The following is a 21030-nucleotide window of genomic DNA, read 5'->3' as shown; positions in this document are numbered from 1 at the left end:
AGGTGTTGAGATTCTGCTGCCCGACTTTGAGATGGATCGCTTGTATCCTCTAAGAGGAGTATCACAAAGTTTCATACCTAAAAAGTGACAAAATGGTGTCTTCGCACATGACGTATGACATCACCATTCGAGCGATCAAAAATTCCTTCGCAATTTACCATCACAGTTGTGGGAGGGTTATACCACCCAAATTTGACGTGGATCCGATAAACTCTCTAGGAGGAGTTCGTAAAAGTATGCATAAAATACATGAAAAATTCTGTTGCCCGACTTTGAGATGGATCGCTTGAATCCTCTAGGACGGGTATTGCAAAGTTCCATACCTAAGAAGTGACAAAATGGCGTTTTCTCACATGATGTATGACATCACCGTTTTTGCGATCAAAAATGTTGCAATTTAGCATCACAGTAGTTTAAGGGTTATACCACCCAAATTTGACGCAAATCCGATGAAGTCTCTTTGAGGAGTTCGTAAAAGTATGCATAAAATACATGAAAAACGCACACATTCCAATATGGCCGACTTCCCGGTGGGCGGAGCTAATGAAACCCGATGAGGAATATGTCTGAAATAATGAGCAGGATGTGCCTACCAAATTTCATGAATATAGGATCAACTTTGACCAAACTATGGCCTTCCACGCGTTAGGGGGCGCTATAGAGCCGGCTAAACATGCTGAACCCAATAACTGTACATTTACATAAAGTTCACAGGTGTCCATCATTTTGCCAAGTTTCATGAGTTTTCGAGTACACCAAGGTATGTTCAAAACCTAAAAGACATAAGGGGGCGCTGGAGAGCCAACATGCCACGCCCAAGCAAAATTTCACTACTAAATCAAAGTAATTACTAGTTTGGATGTGCATGTAAAGTTTCATGAGTTTTTGTGCATCCTAAAGTCTTCAAAGATGTGTTCGTAAATTTAAAAAAAACGCAGGAAGTCCAAGATCGCTGACTTCCTGTTGGCTGAAAAAATCTCAAAATATTTAACACGAACTTCAAGACGTATGCAATGATATACTTGAATTTCATGAAGATCGAAGAAACTTTCCCTGAAAAACAGCCTACAGTTGGGGGCGCTATCTCGCCCGCTGGCGACACCCGATCCGAATCACTACAGAACTTTGAATTTCGCGCCACTTCTGACGCATATTCCACTTTTGGTGAGTTTTTGGGGATGGAAAAGGCCACAAAAACGCGATATTCCAGCAGAAAAATAATAATCCTTAGAAAAACAATAGGTTTCCTTGCACTTTCGTGCCAGGACACCGTTGGGGTCCTGGCACTTTTGTGCTCGGGCCCTAATAATCCTTAGAAAAACAATAGGTTTCCTCGCACTTTCGTGCCAGGACACCGTTGGGGTCCTGGCACTTTCGTGCTCGGGCCCTAATAATCTGTAGAAAAACAATAGGTTTCCTCGCACTTTCGTGCCAGGACACCGTTGGGGTCCTGGCACTTTCGTGCTCGGGCCCTAATTAAAATTCCAGTATATAATGTATAAAGTATATAAAAATAGAATTGAATTGAATAGATTGGCCTCATTGTCACCGATACCCAATCAAGCTGTTTGAGTCAGATATCAGATATCGGTGCATCCCTGAATTCTGCAAAGTTACTAATGTATAATGAGTCTGGATATGACAACATCTCATAAAAGGAAGCCTTTATGATTCGCCTACTACTACAACAATAGAGAGTTTTAAGTAACTACATGAATGGAAACTGGATAGTATGAATGCGTGGTTTGAATAATAAAAGCCCTTGAGGAGAACTGAGACTGAGTGATAGAGAGAGAGAGGGAAGTAAATAGAGAGGAAGATGGATCTGTCAGGATGCTGTGTGGTGTTTACCTTTGTATCCTGAGGGTCTGAACGTGAGGAGCTCGTGTCAGGGCTTGTTCAGTAAACATATTATGGTACGCTTGCATGGATCATCTCAGTCAGCTCATTGAGGTACACATTAGTCCCCTTTAATTTCCTTCCTTGTTTGAGGAGCACATACTTTTTCTTTCTGTTGACGAAGCGGATTATTATTGCTGGTGGCGCACCTCTGTTTTTGCTCGGCAGAGTGTGACAGGCTTCGATGTCATCGCTGTCAACAAGAATGTCTTTACTGTCCAAGAAGCCCACTACTTCTTGTTCCAGTCATTCTTTTTTCGGACTCAGAAACATCGACCCCGCACCTTATGCCAGGGTGGCAGCGGCTTCTTTGGAGGCTGCTGCCGCCCTGGCATAGGACCGGTGTCTCATCTTCAGGCCGCTGATGATTAGATCGTTCATCCTTGAGTACTGTTCGAGATCAGCCACTCAATTCTCCAGAAGTGCAATCTTTTTTTCTTTCTCCACGTTTTGTTTTTTAAATGATTGGACTTCTCCCGTCAGCTCCATTATCCTCTTTTGTTGAACGGCGACTGTTGCGAGCTCGGCTGACATGAAGTCGAGTGATTTTTGTAATCTCTTCCATCTCCTCATCGTGGATGGTAGCAGGTTTCCTCTGCATTTTGTTGTGCCGCAAGCAGTTCAAGTGTGTGTGTGGTAACTCATTGGCGAAATGAAACGTCTAACATGAGACAATGCGTATTGATGTCAGCATTATAAAAGAACATGAGAGAAAACATGTATACAGTATGTATCTTTCGGGACCTTCACCTCACTCAGAGGCCATCGTTACCATAAGAACACTACTTTAGGCGCAACAAAATTCAGAAGGCGGCTGGCGTCACCACGGCTTTGCACTCCACTATTTTACTCAACACAAGTTTTTTTCTTGTAAATTTATGACTTTATAATCTTGTAAATTTAATCGGAGAGATAAAGATCATAAACTGTAGAGTTGATAAAGCCCGTCCTCACACGTCAACACATTGCGTTATGCTTTACAGCATACATTTAATGGCAGGGGAGAGAGCAAAGTTCAAGTTTTACAGGATTTCTTTCGACTTAAATATCTGGAATATGGAGTATTTTATCAAAAACCCCAAAATAGCTTATGATTAACATACTTAACCCACTCAGTCTAAAGGTTTTTACTTCATATTTCCACAGAGACCAGAGCTTCAAGGAGCCATTTCTGATTAATTATTTTTGAAACAAAAAGAAAAGAAAAACAAACCTAAAACTTATCATGCAGATATTCTTTTAAGTCGACCAAAATCATGTACATGTAGTTAAAATTGCTAATAAACCTCTTTTACAAAATTGTCTCATGCACCACCAAGTCATTTGTGTGGTCCTATGTTGGCAAGATGCAACATATATTGTTTTTATTGATGTTTGAATTAGGGATCGACCGATCGGCCTGGCCGATATTATCGGCCGATATTCAGCATTTTGCCAATTATCGTTATCAGCATTTTTTTTAACCGATAAAATGAATTAATTTATAAATGCGCTTCTTTGGCTTTGATCAGTCTCCTCTCTGTGTCAGCCTGCTGTCAGTTCTCTCCACTGTGCTGTCTAGCTCAATGTCCCACCCACAGCGCTATCTGATTGGTTACACGCCATGAGCAATAGCCAATCAACACTGAGGGTTACCGTGCCTCAGACGTGCGGACAAAAACAGACGGAGCTGCTCCGGTGAGCGGAGCTGTGTCCTCTCGGTAAGACGGAGGACATTGTTGTGTAAGTTCCAATAAACATCCCAATCCTCTATGCTGAAGTTGCAGAAACACCACGATCTTATGATCTATTTATATGCTGACAAGCATGTCCAGTTTACCGGTTACACAGTGGAACTGAAACGTATTTTAGCTGCTAATTTGCGAACGTAACATTACTCGCCCGTATGAGTCGGTATTTTTACATGAACGTTTACATGAACAACATGAGCTAATGTGGAGCGTCGTAGACCTTGAATGCGATAGCGAATGTCAATACGTTCATTTGTTGATCCATAATTTAGCCAGCCGTCTCACTGGAGAACAGGCTGAGCAACTCTGCTTTCTGCACCGAGAGATATTGTTTATTTATTTATTAAAATTTTCAGATATGTTTATAAGAAGCCGGGACCTCCCTGCACTTTTTGTTTGAAGATAATGTTGAAAAGTTCTCTTTTAATTAAACAGGTGCTTTAATGCATTTCAATTAAGTTTTGTGTTATTTCCATTTTTGACACCAAGATTTTAATTTTTACTGCAAATGTATATCGGTTCAAAATATCGGTTATCAGTCTCCTTGATTACTAATAATCGGTATCGGTCCTGAAAAAAACATACTCGATCCCTAGTTTGAATATCGTTTAGTTGTTAAAAATATATAATGATCAATTTCATTGTATCAGAAAACCCATTTGAAAGCATTATACAGACATGAAGGCATGCCTCAAATAGTTGTACTGATACAACATTTTAAGCTACACTGTGGGACTAATTGATGCATTTTAAAGCAAATAAAATAATTCTATGAATCAATTATAAACCGAGCAAACTCCAGCCGCCCTCCGCAGCCTGATAAGGATGTTCCTTTACAAAATGTTGCAAGCACAGATTGATATGTGCTGGGTCCAGGCTTCAAGGCTAATGATACACGTGACTGTTTCCAGGATAAGTGTGATAAGAGCTTCTTCTATCTCAGTTCTAATAAGTAGTAGAAAAAGAATGGTGAATCTGCAAAGAAACAGGAAGATTTTTACTGATTTTACTGCAAATTTATCAAATATAGCATTGATTCCTTGCCAGCCAAACCATGTCCCAAAAAATAATAATAATGCTTCTAGCACATTAAAGCTAGCCCTGTTAAACGTCAGGTCTTTGGCAGGAAAAACTTTTTTAATCAATGATTTTATTATTGAGCACAAGCTTGATTTTATGTTTTTAACTGAAACTTGGTTAGACCAAAATAACAGTACAGCTGTTCTTATCGAGTCAACTCCTCCCAACTTTAGTTTTATGAGCGAAACTAGAATGCATAAGAAAGGAGGTGGAGTTGCCATATTGTTTAATGATTCTCTCCAATGCAAGCAGATATCTTATGGACATTTTGCTTCTTTTGAATATGTCGCTGTTCAGCTGAACTCCTCTTCTCGAGGTTTGTTTCTCAATATCTACAGGCCACCTAAATACTGTGCAAACTTTTTTGATGATTTTACTGAACTGCTGTCTGTAATTTGTGTTGACTTTGACTGTGTAGTCATTGTTGGTGATTTTAACATCCATGTTGACAACCAACAGGACAGAGGGGCCAAAGAACTGTGTCAGGTTCTTGATAACTATGGAATGAGTCAGCATGTGACAGAGCCCACACACAATAGGGGACACACTTTGGACTTAATCATATCAAAGGGCCTGAACATTTCCAAGGTTGTAGTGATGGATGTTGCTCTGTCTGATCATTCCTGTGTATTCTTTGAGAGTACTCTTCCTGTGCACAGAAATGATCAGACAGAGGTAATCACAAAAAGGTATATCACTGAAAATACCAGTGATCAATTTGTTCAGGCTTTCTCTTCCACACCCACCCTCCCATGGACCTCTGTCAATGAGCTTGTAGATAATTTAAATTCTAAAATGACAAATGTTATTGATACCATTGCACCCACCACGGTGAAGATTGTCTCTGGTAAGAAAAAATCTCCATGGAGAAATACCATGTTGGTAAGAAATGAAAAAAGAGAGTGTCGAAAAGCTGAACGCCAGTGGCGGAAAACAAATCTACAAGTTCATTATGACATCTATAAAGAGAGACTTTGCATTTATAATTCAGAACTGAAAAATGCAAGGCGGTCCTTCTTCTCTGACATCATCACCAAAAACAATAACAATGCACGTGCCCTGTTTGCTACTGTCGACAGGCTAACAAACCCTCCTGTGTCAGTAGCCTCTGAATTTTTATCCACCAGGGCCTGCAATGAATTTGCTTCCTTTTTTACAGAAAAAATTCACAAAATCAGACAAGCAGTCACTTCCTCCATAGCAGGTACAGGATGTTTGTTTCCCCTGCATCCACTTAAACCTGGCGCAAATACCATGACACAGTTTTATCCAATAAATCAGACATACCTGGAGGAAATCATACAACATCTAAAATCCTCCTCATGCTGCCTTGACATTCTGCCAACAGGCCTTTTCAAAGATTCAGATCAGATTGTATGGTCTCAGAGCTTTTACAGATTGTTAATGCATCTCTTGTTTCAGGAGTCTTCCCACAGGCCCTGAAAACTGCTGTCATCAAACCACTCCTCAAAAAGAACAATCTGGACTCATCAATAGTAAATAACTACAGACCAATATCAAATCCTCCATTCTTGTCTAAAATAATTGAAAAAACAGTTTTTCAACAATTAAATAGCTTTCTGGCACTAAACAACTCTTTTGATGTCTTCCAGTCAGGTTTTCGACGAAACCACAGCACTGAGACTGCTCTTGTTAAGGTCTTCAATGACATCCGATTGAACACAGACAGTGGTAGAACTACGGTTTTAGTTTTACTGGATCTCAGTGCCGCATTCGACACGGTTGACCGTAATATATTACTAGACTGACTGGAAAACTGGGTGGGTATTTCTGGCATAGCACTCAGCTGGTTTAAATCCTACCTAAAAGACAGGGACTTCTTTGTGTCTATAGGTAATTGCAAATCTGAGCTGAACAAAATCACATGTGGAGTTCCCCAAGGCTCCATCTTGGGGCCTCTTTTGTTTAACAGCTACATGCTTCCACTGGGTCAGATTTTTGAGAATAACAAAATAAATTACCATAACTATGCAGACGACACACAAATTTACATAACTCTATCACCAGGAGACTACAGTCCAATACAAGCACTGAGTGAGTGCATTGAACAAGTCAATAATTGGATGTGCCAGAATTTCTTCAGCTGAACAAAGACAAAACTGAGGTCGTAGTTTTTGGAGCCAAAAAAGAAAGATTAAAGGTTAGTGCTCACCTACAATCTGTAATGTTAAAAAGCTCAGACCAAGCCAGAAACCTTGGTGTAGTCATGGACTCAGACCTGAGCTTTAACAGCCATATTAAGACAATTACAAAGACAGCCTTCTATCACCTGAAGAATATAAGAAGAATTAGAGGACTGATGTCTCAGCAGGATTTGGAAAAACTAGTCCATGCATTTATCTTCAGCCGACTTCACTACTGTAACGGCGTCGTTACTGGTCTTCCTAAAAAATCGATCAGACAGCTGCAGCTGATTCAGAACGCTGCTGCTAGAGTCCTCACTAAGACCAAGAAAGTGGATCACATCAGTCCAGTTCTGAAGTCTCTGCACTGGCTTCCTGTCTCTCAGAGAATTGATTTCAAAATACTGCTGCTGGTTTACAAAGCACTAAATGGTTTAGGGCCAAAATATATTTCTGATCTTCTGCTGTGTTATGAGCCATCCAGACCTCTCAGGTCATCTGGATCAGGTCTGCTTAGTGTCCCCAGAGTCAGAACTAAACATGCAGAAGCAGCATTCAGTTTTTATGCACCAAATATCTGGAACAAGCTCCCAGAACCCTGCAGGACTGCTCCAACTCTCACTTCTTTTAAAACAAAGCTTAAAATGTTCCTGTTTGCGGCTGCCTTTTATTAAACCAGATAATGATCTGATACTGCACTAGAGCTTTTACTCTTTTGTGTTGTATGCTATTTTAGCTTCTATCCTAGCTTTTATTTTTAGCTTGTTTTTATTTTCTAATCTTTAATGTTTTAATGTTTTTATGTTTTCATAACTGTTTTAATTATTTCTTAATGTTCTTTTGCATTTTGTCGCAATGTTCTTGAATGTTTATGTAAAGCACTTTGAATTGCCCTGTTGTTGAAATGTGAGTAAAGATTTTTTTTTTGTCAAACTACCTTTTCCAAGGTCAAAAATGAACTCTACTTTTGAAGGGATTTCATAAACCAAAAGGTTATACAATGTATCATCTGAGGATGAGGATGAGCTCCCTTAAATGATGTAAAACATAAAAATTACCAAAATTGGTCAAAATTGGTGTTCCAACATGAAACAACAGAAGGAATTTATAGATCTTAAGACAAAGGAGATACATAAAAATATACATTGTATTAATTGTAACTCCACATATGTTGTATACTGCCTCACCTGCCAATGTGAATGTTTTTACATTGGCCACTCTAAGAGGCAATTGTGGTACATTTATTGTGTGATACGCTGGTGTAATTTAGCCTCCTGGCCACTAATCGCCATTGTAACGAATCCCGACATTCCGCTCAGATTGACTCCTCTTTCCAGCCACGCCCTGAGAAAGACCCAGTGTGGGTCGAAATCAAGCCTCCAGGAAGATGCCATTGGGCCCAAAAATACTTTTTTCCCCATAGAATTGGGAAAAAGACCTCTGTAACTCAGTGGATAATTTTTTCTTTTAGGTAAATCAACTCCCCAGTATGAACACTCTAATAGTCCTTATTTAAATCATTAGGTCCTTAAAGTTGTAAAACGCACTAATAGCTGAATCCAGAGTTATTTCCCTTCCTCCGTTCATGTGAATGAGACACAGAACGAGGCTGGAGCGAGAGCTTGGAGGCGGAGTTAGCAAGCCGTGACGACAGCGTGACGGCTGTGACCCCATGACCGAGCGGACGCTACTGCGCCTGCTCCATGGGCCCAATGGATGCGGAAGATCGCCGGAAGATCCGGGTACTTTTCCACTCGGAAGTCGAGCCATTTTGTCTTCATGCGCCACTGAGCAACTTTCATAGGAATGAACGGGGCCCCGCCTCCAACGCTGTATCCAGTTCTCATGGTCGAAATCAGTCAGCATTCTCCTGTTGTAGGCTACTTTTTAAATTTGATATGCCCTAAACTACTAAAGACATTTTAGCTCCATCCTTGGCTCAATGCGAGTGTGCCTGAAGTAAGCCCAGGGGCTTCCCTTCTTCTACAGTTACCAAAATTGTTCAACATTTATTGCACAATTACTTCATTCAGCAGAGGTACGATAAAACGCTTTTTGTAAACTGACTTGAAAAGCTTCCAAGAGGTAGTATTTTCTGCCCAGATCAGAAGACAAAGAGTCATCTTGTAGGATGCTTAGTCACCTTACCCTTTGTCCCACATCTTCCTTCCTTCTCGTGTCAAGCCCAGTGCTTCCTGCAAGCCCTCAATGACATTCATACCTGAAGTGGAATTTTTATACGATCTGAAACTGATAACCTTCTTCAAACAAAGTGGGCTGTCAGGAATTGTTCATGTGCAGAGATGGACCAAGCCTACTTTAGAAAAATCTACTTCCTTTTCTGTAGGGGTCGTTTGTTTGGCTGTGTGATAGATAGATAGATAGATAGATAGATAGATAGATAGATAGATAGATAGATAGATAGATAGATAGTAACTTTATTAATCCCGAGGGAAATTCAAGTGTAAAGTTAGTAGTGCAAAGTATAAAAAAATATATCATATTGTATAAAAATACAAGGAGATGAAGAAAACTGTTAAAACTGAAAATAGTGCAGAAGAGACTGTTAAAAATTAGTATAGTGCAGGGTAACTCCAGTAGCTTAGTCTATGAAAGTGCACTGTGTGCATTATTATCTGTCCTGCAGACCGTCCTCCTTTGTCCCCCCCCTCCTCCCTAGATAGTCCATGAGCCTGACCCCCAAAATTTGGCAGTCGTGCCACTTTGGAGGGACCAGGTCTCATAGTGATTTTTTTAATGGTCTATGTCCCTAGTGTTGGAAAACGCATGATAGCACTGCAGCAATGGTAGCTTTCTATTTGCTATCACTCCTTTTTTCATCCCTCCATCATTAAAATTTCTCCATCTTTTTGTGCAATTTTACACATAGATCCAGTATAAAAGAGGGAAACCAACACACAATATCATGAAGTCATATATCGTTGTAAAGCTTAGACTATAATCTATCCTTCAGTCACATTGTCATGACACTGAGGTCAAGAGAATTTGACCTTTGACCTCTAATGCTGCAATGGGGCAAATTCTGAATGCAACTCCAAATGCCCTTATAACTAACTCCATATTGATCTGATATGCACATGGATAGTTCCAACACAAAGAGCACAAAAAGAGCTTTAAATTGATATATTATATGACTAACAACATTTCTTATCAGAATAAACGTAACTTTGTGCAGTTTGTATCTGATAGAATGTTCAGAACCTTGCATTGGATTCTGTTATTGGGGCGGTTTGTAAATGGCTTTCTTAGCAGCAGAAACACAAAATAATACAAAAACTCAAAAAACTGTACTAAGAAATGAATTCTCTATCCATTATTTGATGTTTTCTCACTCTTACCTCATTGTCAATATAAACATGTTACAACTGATGAGGCCCTGACTCAGTGGCAGTGGGTTTTATTCCAGGTGAAATGTGAAAGTGAAGGTCACTTTTTTCTAAAGGCTTTTATTTATATTGGCCTTTTTTATAAAGGCAAAGAACAGTTTGGAGCCCTAAACATTTTGAGACATGTAGCCATTGCAACAAAAAATACCATAACCAAATTATGTATTTTGCATCATAGCTCCTGTGCCAGACATGATAACACAGAAATGGTGAATTCAGTGATGTTGTATGAAGCAAATCACACTATCTGAGAAACTAGGCTAGACTTAACTACTACTACTTAACTAGACTATAATATCATGTCTGTTATGTGCATGTATGTTGTATAGAGTTTTAAAAAGCTTGATCCTTTTGTTCATTAACCCTGACAATACAGTGACTGTAAAGAGGAGAGCAATATTCAATATGACCATAACAACTTAAAGCTTAAAAAGAATGTCAAACACAAAAGATGAAAAATACATCCTGCAGATGTGCCGGGATGCATCATCAGTGATGGAACCTGGGGTCATTGGGTATTTTGGGTCTTTCAACATCAGACACTCTCGCCCAGGCGACCCAGCCAGGGTTGATCAGACCTCAGCTTGAGTCCCAGCAGCAGTCACCCATGGATCTAGCCTCTTGATCCAAAGCCAGTCTGGTGGCTTTCTCTGCAGCTTCAGTAATGGATCTGATGGCCTTCCTCTATGGCCTCCCCGGTGATGTCCATTGCCCAGTGCCCAAATGCTTTACAGCCCACCTCCACAGGCTCACAGCGAGTTCGCCAGCCTTGCCTTCTACATTCTTACACTAGCTCCTGGTACTTGGTCTCGCTTCCTCTCATTGGCCTCATCCATACGCTCTTTCCAGGACACTGTTAGTTCCAGCATGATCAGTTGTTTGGTAGAAAAATTACCATACCAAATTAAGTATTTTGCATCATATCTCCTGTGCCAAACATGTTACAGTAAAAGTAAAAGTATTGTTAAACTCTTCACAGTCACTGTATTGTCAGGATTAATGAACAAAATACATAATTTGGTTATGGAATTTTTGTTGCGATGGCTCCATGTCTCAAAACACAACAAAAATTACCATAACCAAATTATGTATTTTGCATCATATCTCCTGTGCCAAACATGGTAGCACAGAAAAAGTAATGTCTATCCCTTTATTTGGATGGCCAATGTTTACAATGATACCATTCACAATATCATAAACTGTTCAGGTGAATAGTTAATGGTGAATTCAGTGATGTTGTATGAAGCAAATCACACTATCTGAGAACCTAGGCTAGACTTTATAATATCCTGTCTGTTGCATATACAATCTTAATCCTTTTGTTCATTAATCCTGACAATACAGTGAGTGTGAAGAGTTTAACAATACTTTTACTTTTACCGTAACATGTTTGGCACAGGAGATATGATGCAAAATACTTAATTTGGTTATGGTAATTTTTGTTGCGATGGCTCCATGTCTCAAAATGTTTAGGGCTCCAAACTGTTCAAGTGTACCAAGTTTCACGCCTTTATAAAAAAGTGAACATCATTTTCACATATCAACTGGAATATAACCCATTGCCACTGAGTCAGGGCCTCATCAGTTGGAACATGTTTATATTGACAATGAGGTAAGAGTGAGAAAACATAAAATAATGGATAGAGAATTCATTTCTTAGTACAGTTTTTTGAGTTTTTGTATTATTTTGTGTTTCTGCTGCTAAGAAAGCCATTTACAAACCGCCCCAATAACAGAATCCAATGCAAGGTTCTGAACATTCTATCAGATACAAACTGCACAAAGTTATGTTTATTCTGATAAGAAATGTTGTTATTGTTGTTAGTCATATAATATATCAATTTAAAGTTCTTTTTGTGCTCTTTATGCTGGAACTATCCATGGACACATCCGATCAATATGGAGTTAGTTATAAGGGCATTTGGAGTTGCATTCAGAATTTGCCCCATTGCAGCATTAGAGGTCAAAGATCAAATTTTCTTGACCTCTGTGTCATGACAATGTGACTGAAGGATAGATTATAGTCTAAGCTTTACAACGATATATGACTTCATGATATTGTGTGTTGGTTTCCCTCTTTTATACTGGATCTATGTGTAAAATGGCGAAAAAAGATGGAAAAGATTTAATGATGGAGGGATGAAAAAAGGAGGGATAGCACATAGAAAGCTACCATTGCTGCAATGCTATCATGCATTTTCCAACACTAGGGACATAGACCTTTAAAAAAAATCACTATGAGACATGGTCCCTCCAAAGTGGCACGATCAACCCCCTGGCTCGTGGACTAAGAGAGGTGTTGTACAGTTTGATGGTTCGGGGGGACAAAGGATTTCCTGAGTCTGTCTGTGGAGCACTTGGGGAGCAGCAGCCTGCCGCTAAACAAGCTCCTCTGTTTGGTGATGACGGCGTGCAGAGGATTGCTGGCGTTGTCCAGTATGGCCAGCAGTCTGTTGAGTGTTCTTTCCTCTGCCACCGTCACCAGAGAGTCGAGCTCCATGCCGACCACAGAGCAGGCCCGCCTGATCAGCTTGTCCAGCCTCGAGGTGTCCCTCTTAGTTGTGCTGCCCCCCCCAGCACACCACAGTGTAGAAAAAGACGCCGGCGACCACAGATTGGTAAAACATCTGCAGGAGTTTTGTCCAGATGTTAAATGATCCCAGCCTCCTCAGGAAGTACAGTCTGCTTTGGCCCTTCCTGTAGAGTTGGTCAGTGTTTATTGTCCAGTCCAGTTTGTTGTCCAGCTGCAGCCCGAGGTACTTGTAGGTACCCAGGACCTCCACCTCGTTACCATCGATCTGGACTGGTCGTGGGGGTGGTCTAGACTTCCTGAAGTCTATGACCATCTCTTTGGTTTTTGAGCTGTTGAGCTGCAGGTGGTTGGAGTGACACCAGGCGACGAAGTCCCCCACCAGGCTCCTGTACTCCTCCTCCTGATCGCCCTTAACACGTCCCATAATGGCCGTGTCGTCGGCGGACTTCTGAATGGGACACGACTCTGAGATGTAGTTGAAGTCCACCGTGTGATGTGTTTAGGGAGGTACAAACTCTACATGGACATATAGGAAAAGACACATCCATATGGTTGAGAATGGAGACGGGTACTGTTGACAACAGATAAGGCTCATAAAGATATAGGTACTCGTTGCCTTCTTCACAGAATGTGTTACGTTTATTGCTGATGAACAAGATTGGTTTAAGGTTGGTAGTGTTAAAGCTTCAGTAGGCAACATTCTTTTGGCATCATTGGGCAAAAATTCCATAATAACCTTTCAGCATATTGTAATTCAAGTGTTCTGAGAGAAAACTAGACTTCTGCACCTCCTCATGGCTCTGTTTTCAGGCTTTAAAAAATCTACCTCGTGACTGGAGACTTTGACCAATCACAGGTCATTTCAGAGAGAGAGAGTGGGTGGTGGGCAGTGCTTGGTATTTCCTCAACAGATCTCAACATGGCTGCCCAGTCACAAACTTTCTCATTTTACAGCTAAACAGTAAAGGTGGAGGAGGGGCAACAGACATGGATTTTAAAATCACCAAGGATAAGAACTCTGTCATATTGAGACATAATGACTGATAAAAAGTCCTGAATAAAACCAGAGATAAATTTAAGGGGTTCGGTAGATGAAAACACATAAAATGGTTAGTTTATTCTTTAAAATAAAACTAAGACTCTCAAAGGTGGAGAAGCAGCCAAGCAAGACTGGGGAACAGCTGAAACCATTTCTGTCTATTACTGCAAGGCCGCCCTCTCTGCCTGTCAGTCTTGGCTGATGGGAAAAATAAATATTCAGGGGGGGATGACTCAGTGAGGGGAGCGTATTCATCAGGGTTAGTCCAAGACTCTGTAATGATAAAAAAGTCTTTATTGTTCGCCGTGATAAATTCCTGGCAGATAAAAGACTTATTGGCAAGAGATGTGACATTGAGTAAGCAGAAATGAGGTGATTCAACAGCAAGGATAGAAGAAGTGATTTTAACTGTGATCAGATTGTTTCTGTGTGGACTGAGTGGACCTTGGTAATTCACACTGCCTTTCAGTAATCCTAACAGGAATGAAAGAATTAGTATGGGAAACAGAAACCAAGTCAGCACCAACAGGACCTGCACTGTCTGGGCTAAGAAATACAGAGTCAGGATGCTGGGCAGGGTCTTGCTGGGGACACCATCAGTTAAGACTAAAAGCGATAAAATTAGAGGTCAGTTTTCCTGTTCCTTTCCTGTTAGGATGCTACCCATCGTGTTTAAAAAGGCCCCACTCGGTCCAGAATGAATCAAAGTTACTGGTAAAACCAAGTCCAGTAGCAGTTGTAAAATTTTGCATGAACTGAAAACACACTGAAAGGGTTAAAGTTCACAAACTATTCCCAGACCGGACAACGCCGTGGTAGCAACCTGTCAATCACAAGGTAGCCGTCTCTAAAGCATCCCCTGCTTTATCATTTAAGACACTTCTGCATTGGATTCACCTTTCAGACCTGGAGGTTGCCGCCTGTCAATAGGAGCCTATCGCTGTCCCGGTTTTTGAGTCTGTATGTGTGAACGGACAGGCCTTTCATCATGTTGTTTCTGCTGTAGTCGTTCTTGTGCTGAAGAGATATTGCTTATATTGCTTTGGGCTCAACAACCTTTAGTCAATGACCAGTTTTTTTAGGGTCTCCAATTATTTTGATAATCCTTTTTTAAGATGAATGTGGCCTAATTTTTCATAATCCACTGTATTATACCAACGGTAAGAGTTGCTAAGCGGTGATTCGCAAGGAAAATTATGCATTGTGGAAACACGCATTTCCTGTTCAACATATACATTTCTCTCTCTCTCTCTCTCTCTCTCTCTCTCTCTCTCTCTCTCTCTCTCTCTCTCTCCTTCAATTCTTTTTCTGCTGCAGAGGCAACACACAGCTCCACAGAGGACGTAAAAGAGACAGCTCGCCATCGAGCACCAGAGACTGACAGTGATCCTCAGCCATGATGCCCCGCTGCAGAGTGAACCTCAGCACCATGATTTTCCTGGTGATCCTGCAGGGGGCAGCAGTGGTGCTGTTCTGCGGCTGGTACGTCCAGCTCAGTCCCTGCGGTTCCGCCCCCTCCAACGGCAAAGTTCACGTTCTGCTGCTGTCGTCGTGGCGATCGGGCTCGTCCTTTGTGGGTCAGGTGTTCAGTCAGCACCCATCTGCCTTTTATCTCATGGAGCCGGCTTGGCACGTGTGGACCAAACTGCAGAAGCCCGGCGCACGGTCACTCCGAATGGCTGTAAGGGATCTATTACGGAGCGTATTCCAGTGTGACTTGTCTGTGATGGAGGCCTACATGCCAGATCACCACAATGTGTCCTCCTTGTTTATGTGGAGTCACAGTAGAGCACTGTGCTCACCGCCGGCCTGTCCTCTCACGCCACGCAGCCAGTTCAGCAACCAGACTCGGTGCTCAAAGACATGTGATGCTGTGGGCCTGCAGGTGGTGGAGGAGGCCTGTGGCACTTACAGTCACGTGGTACTAAAAGAAGTGAGATTCTTTGAGCTGGAATCCCTCTACCCACTCTTGCAGGATCCAAGCCTGGATATCCGCATCATCCACCTGGTCCGAGACCCTCGGGCTGTGGTGCGGTCTAGAGAGGAGTCGGCCAAAGCCTTCGTGAGTGATAACGCCGTCGTCTTGGAGCAGAGAAACATACCAGCGGCCGAGGTGCAGTATCAAGTCATGCAGGAGATCTGCCGTAGCCACGTGCGCATTAATGAGAGGGCCATCGTCAAGCCCCCTCCGTTTCTAAAAGGCCGCTACAAAATGGTTCGCTATGAGGACGTTGCACGCAACCCACTTGAGGAGATAAATGCCATGTATGAGTTTGTAGGTCTGGAGATGACCAGTCAGTTAGAGGAATGGATCTACAGGGTGACTCACGGAAAAGGCAAAGGCACCAAGAAGGAGGCCTTCAAAATCACTTCACGGAACGCTGCTGATGTCTCCCAGGCTTGGCGTACCACTCTGCCTCACAACAAGGTCAAACGTATCCAGGAAGTGTGCAAAGGGGCCATGTCATTGCTCGGGTACAGGACGGTTAACAGTGAAAAAGAACAAAAGAGACTTGACATAGATCTACTAGTGCCACAGGAACCCTATCAGTTCAGCTGGTTGCCAGCTAAAACAGAGCATCCTAGTAATGGTTAACATTACATTCTAGACACCAAGAGACTACATTGGCCCGAAGTCTATATTCTTTACAGGCGTCATTGGCTGTATAAGTCTTTAATGAGTGCTAACAGAGACTGACTCGTCAACTGAGGGAACACTGGCATGTCGTCCGAGGTAAAAGCATTGATTTATGACGAATACACACCTCACACTGTCAGTGGAATGAGAGGATTACAATGTGAAAGGACAGCACAGCAGTATTGTCTGGCAATACATTTTGTACAGAGCCAGAGGGGCGGATGCAAGGGCTACAATATACTGTATTCCATACATGTTTAACTAAACTAGAAAACACATTACCTGATTCACTTTGCTGACATTTTTTCCGTATTGCCTGAAGGCTGGCTCGTGTGTAAAAGATCAATTTTGCAGCAATTATGCAACTTGGATTGACTGCACAACCCAGCCCTTACACCTATTATCAAAAGATTTTCCAATTTGGGTGAATTTGCGTCACAATGTATTTGTTAACCAGTCACAATCTTAATTCAGTCGGAAACTAGGGATGCAAATGTTGAATTTTTTCTCCAACCGATAACCGACCCTCGTTAACTGATTATTAACTGACAAGATTAGTGTATCGCATGTAGCGGTGCGCCAGCTGCAGTTTATGAGCACAACAGACAACTGAGTCAACAGTTCAACCGACTGGGAGAGTTAGCAACCAGGATGCTGCGCGTAGTGTCCAGGAAACATGAAGCCACTTTCCCAGTAAGTCTCCACCACATCATTTAGTTTAACTGCGAGGTTGTCAGCTGTGTGTCTGCCCGGCGTACCGTAAGCGACCGTGTGTGTGACGGCGGTGAGTGTGGGGTTGGGGTTGGCGTTGGCGTTCTAGATGTGAACGTAGCTGTAGCAGTGTGTGTACAGTTTATTTGTCGGTGAATAAATGCTACAACTCCTCAAGCCCAGAGCCAACTTCCTGTATCCTGCAACTGCAGGCTCAGAGTCTCTTAAGGTGGGCTGTTAAGGTGAACCAGCTTTTCACCTTTAAGTGACGAGCTGCTCCTCTGAGTTTTGTTCAGCTTTTAATATTTCTTAATATTTCCTTTTAACCGATAGCATTAATCAGTTAAAATTCTTAATGTCGGTTAACGGTTAAACGTTTAATTATTAACATCCCTGGAAAACATAAGGAAGTTGACGGGTAATTATAGGGTCTGGACAAACACACAAACAGGCTGTATTTCTTTAAAACCAGCACTCTTAAGTAGCTTTTCCATGTTGTGTTCACAGTTTGTGAATCTTTCCCTGCACAAAGCGAATGTGGTTCCTGGGTTTTGCACAGCGTAAGCATTCTGGTGGCGACGGTAAATTCAGCAGTGCTGCGTTCATGCGACACAAGAATCCCTGCAAGTTTGTTATATTTTGTAGAGCTGCTGTCGTCGGTCAGTGTGTACCAGAGAGAACTAATGTGAATTCACTCCATTTGAATCCACATTGTTTGAAGCTGGGCATCATGCCAGTGTCCCCCTGAAGGCCTGATCTGTCCCAACAGGAGACTGTTGATCACTGATGAGGAGAGGACAGCCTTAGGCACTGAGACAGCATGTTTGTTAATGTTATGGATCTGCATCTGGGTTGGGGGAGGGGTTAGGGGGTTCAGGAAGCACACTTGCATTGTTAGCCAGAAAACAGCAAAGGTCTGCTTATAGATTTATGTACTGAATATGAATCAGTGAATCCACACTTGCACTCTCTATTTTCAAAGTGGGTCTGTTGATACTTCCTTTTCCCCAAAATTCATTTCAGTGGTCTGTGTGGTCACTGTTGGGAAATCCTCTCCCACTGTAACTTAATGTCAAAATGAATGAACCTCCACCTTATTACACTTCAGGGACGTCTGGTTCCTGGTATTTGACCAAATTCAAACATTTACTTGCTGCTACGTGAAACCCCTCAAGCGTGGCATTGCCCAGTATAGCTTACAGTGCAGCAGCTTACTTCGAGGATATTAGTCATACATGACTGCAGACAATGTTAATGTAAACTGGCCAACTGTAAATCTGCTTCCTGAAATACCCCATATCTTTATTTATCTTTGTTTACAGGCATTGTTCTGGTTTTATGGGTTGATTAATGATTACACTGATGCAATAAATGACTACTGCTTTGATTAGTTTGACAATGATTAAGAATCAAAACATTTAGTCAATAGTAGAATGATCACAATCTTCAGAGCCAACGCAAATTAACTGCTGTCAGTAGTTAATATATAGATTCTATAGTGAGTAATCTTCTTTCTATAGAAAAAATGTCAAATCACAATAGTTTCCCTTTGACATGAACTTGAGCATTGATTTTTTTTTTTTTATGTGCAACATAATGTCTTCCCCTTGTACATTTAGGCAAACCTGAGCTGTGTCCCAGTTATACAATATATACCAATACAACATTGTTGGCAGTTACTAGTATACAAGACATCAATGTGGATTTGAGGTGTACTCTTAACACATTTTAAAATGTCAAATTTATAAACTTGAAGCTGCAACTAATCAATTTCTTTGACAATGGCTCAGATGTGTAATGTGAAAGGGGGTCATTCGTTACAGAGAGTTTAAGCGTCTTTCGGCTCATTGTTTTAGTTTTCCGACCCGCAACTCGCCAACCTTGTTTCGAGCAGGCAGCTGTTTAAAAAGAAAGAAAAAAATAAACTCTCACAGATGCAGCATGACAAAAACCGGACTTCACCGGACTTCACAACATGTACAATGTGGCTCTGATGATCTCTCAAGAGATGAGAATTAGAGCACAAAACAGCTCCAAAAACGCAGCTCCTCACAAAATACTAGAACGTTCTGAGCATTAGTGTGCAGTCTAACGTTGTTACTGAGATTGCGCATAAATGTCATATCTTTTGGATTCAAAACTTTCTTAAGTTCTTTACATAGAAAATAGTCCATAAGCTGTAATAGGCAACCAAGAAAGTTGAGAGAACAACTCAGATTCATTACAATCCGTTCACACATTGGCAATACAAAGAGATTAATACATGTAAATTGTTACATATAGTACCTTTAAGCTTGTATTATTACCACAGACCTTATTTCAGGCATCTTAACTAAAAACCCTTTAAAAAAAACAAAAAACATTGACTTTGAGTTTGCAACTTCTGACACACACTATAATAATCAATAAGAAATGCTTACTGGAGACAGGTATCTGCTAGAGTTAAGTCATAGATTAGAATTCAAAATAATACACTGCGTCTGCTGTTTTTAAAGGGTCAGTAAGAGTTAATACGGCTGAAGACGAGAGTATGTGGCTGTGCTCTGTGTGTCTGGCTGAGACATATGGAACATATAGAACACATAAAACATATGGAACAAAGTGTTCGCTGAGTACACTGTGTTCTCTCAGTAAGCGAGCAGAAATGTCTCCCAGTGTGCAGAGTGTTATATTGGCCTGCCAGCTATTCCACCCTTTGCATTAATAAATATCTGTTTAGTGTCTAAAAGAGAGAGAGTTGAACAGAATGCACTCTACTAACAGTGTTTAACAGCAGTGTTATGGGATAAAAATCATCATTATGGGGAGTTTTTCCCCTTTTTTAAGCACACATTAACACCAATAGGGTTATTTTACTCACTGATTCTGGTACTGAAGGAGTGATGAAATAACTGAACACGAATGAATCTAGCTTCTGAACCGTGATGCTTCAACCACAACGGGATCGACTGTTTTCACAGTGGAATTAATTAAATGTTTTGTCAACAGTCAACATGTGTCCCTATGCAATGTGAAAAATATGAAACAGTCTCCCCTTTCTCTAAAGTTAGTTGGTATGAAGAGTCAGTCGACAGTGTCGGTGCCTTTCAGAGGGGTTTAGCCGACAGACCTGTTCATGTATTTATGCTGTGTGAAGATGACTTATGAAGCAGAAATGATATGGTACTGATGACTGCAATAAATGTTGACATGTAATCTTTGGCTATTTTTCTTCTGTCGACGTTAATAACTGAAAGCTGGTTATGAATCTGACTTCACAATGTTTCTTAGAAGATGACAAGGTTTCCTCAGCATTACATAATTTACGTTTGGGCGCCACCTGTTGGCTGAGTCTAGTTAACTGTATGAAATAGAATTTGAACATCTTTACTAAATATCTAGTGTATGTATATACTGATTAGAAAGAGATAACAAACCAACAATTTTGTACGAAATAACTTTTATTTTTACTAACTACACACACCACACTGTCCCACTTCACAGAAATCCACTTTTCCAGACATAATTCAAGCAGAATTACACATTTATGACCATTATCCTACAACAGTAATGTTATACTGCCTGTAATTAGTCAATGTATGTTCTTCCATATAACACATACAGATATCAAGATCTACAAAGACACACTCTATACGTCTTTTTTTAAATAAATGCACACATGGTTGGAGCATAATACACACACATAAGCGGTTGAGGAATATGATATTGGGTGAATTAGCCTAATGTGGGACATTTTTTGCATTTCAGATTTCTTGAATATATTATTATATAAAGCCGATACATTAAATCCAAACCCAGTACCACTCCAAAATCCCGAAGATGTGTCCTAAATAATCAAACCAAAAAAAG

General features: G+C 41.0%; 1 protein-coding gene across 1 annotated transcript in view; it reads left to right on the top strand.

Annotated features, from left to right (window-relative positions):
• The window catches only part of chst6 (carbohydrate sulfotransferase 6), a 33429-nt gene extending 13053 nt beyond the window's left edge, over positions 1–20376 (top strand). The window contains exon 2 of the mRNA XM_037767067.1: positions 15150–20376. Within this exon, the coding sequence (XP_037622995.1) occupies positions 15229–16428 (1200 nt within the window). The 5' untranslated portion in view covers positions 15150–15228 and the 3' untranslated portion in view covers positions 16429–20376. The remainder of the gene's footprint in view (positions 1–15149) is intronic.
• The last annotated feature ends 654 nt before the right edge of the window (positions 20377–21030 follow it).

The sequence above is a fragment of the Sebastes umbrosus genome, chromosome 4 (genome assembly GCF_015220745.1).
Source record: "Sebastes umbrosus isolate fSebUmb1 chromosome 4, fSebUmb1.pri, whole genome shotgun sequence".
Classification (NCBI taxonomy): domain Eukaryota; kingdom Metazoa; phylum Chordata; class Actinopteri; order Perciformes; family Sebastidae; genus Sebastes; species Sebastes umbrosus.
Note: the sequence above shows the minus strand (reverse complement) of the source record. Positions and strands in the feature narration are given on the sequence as shown.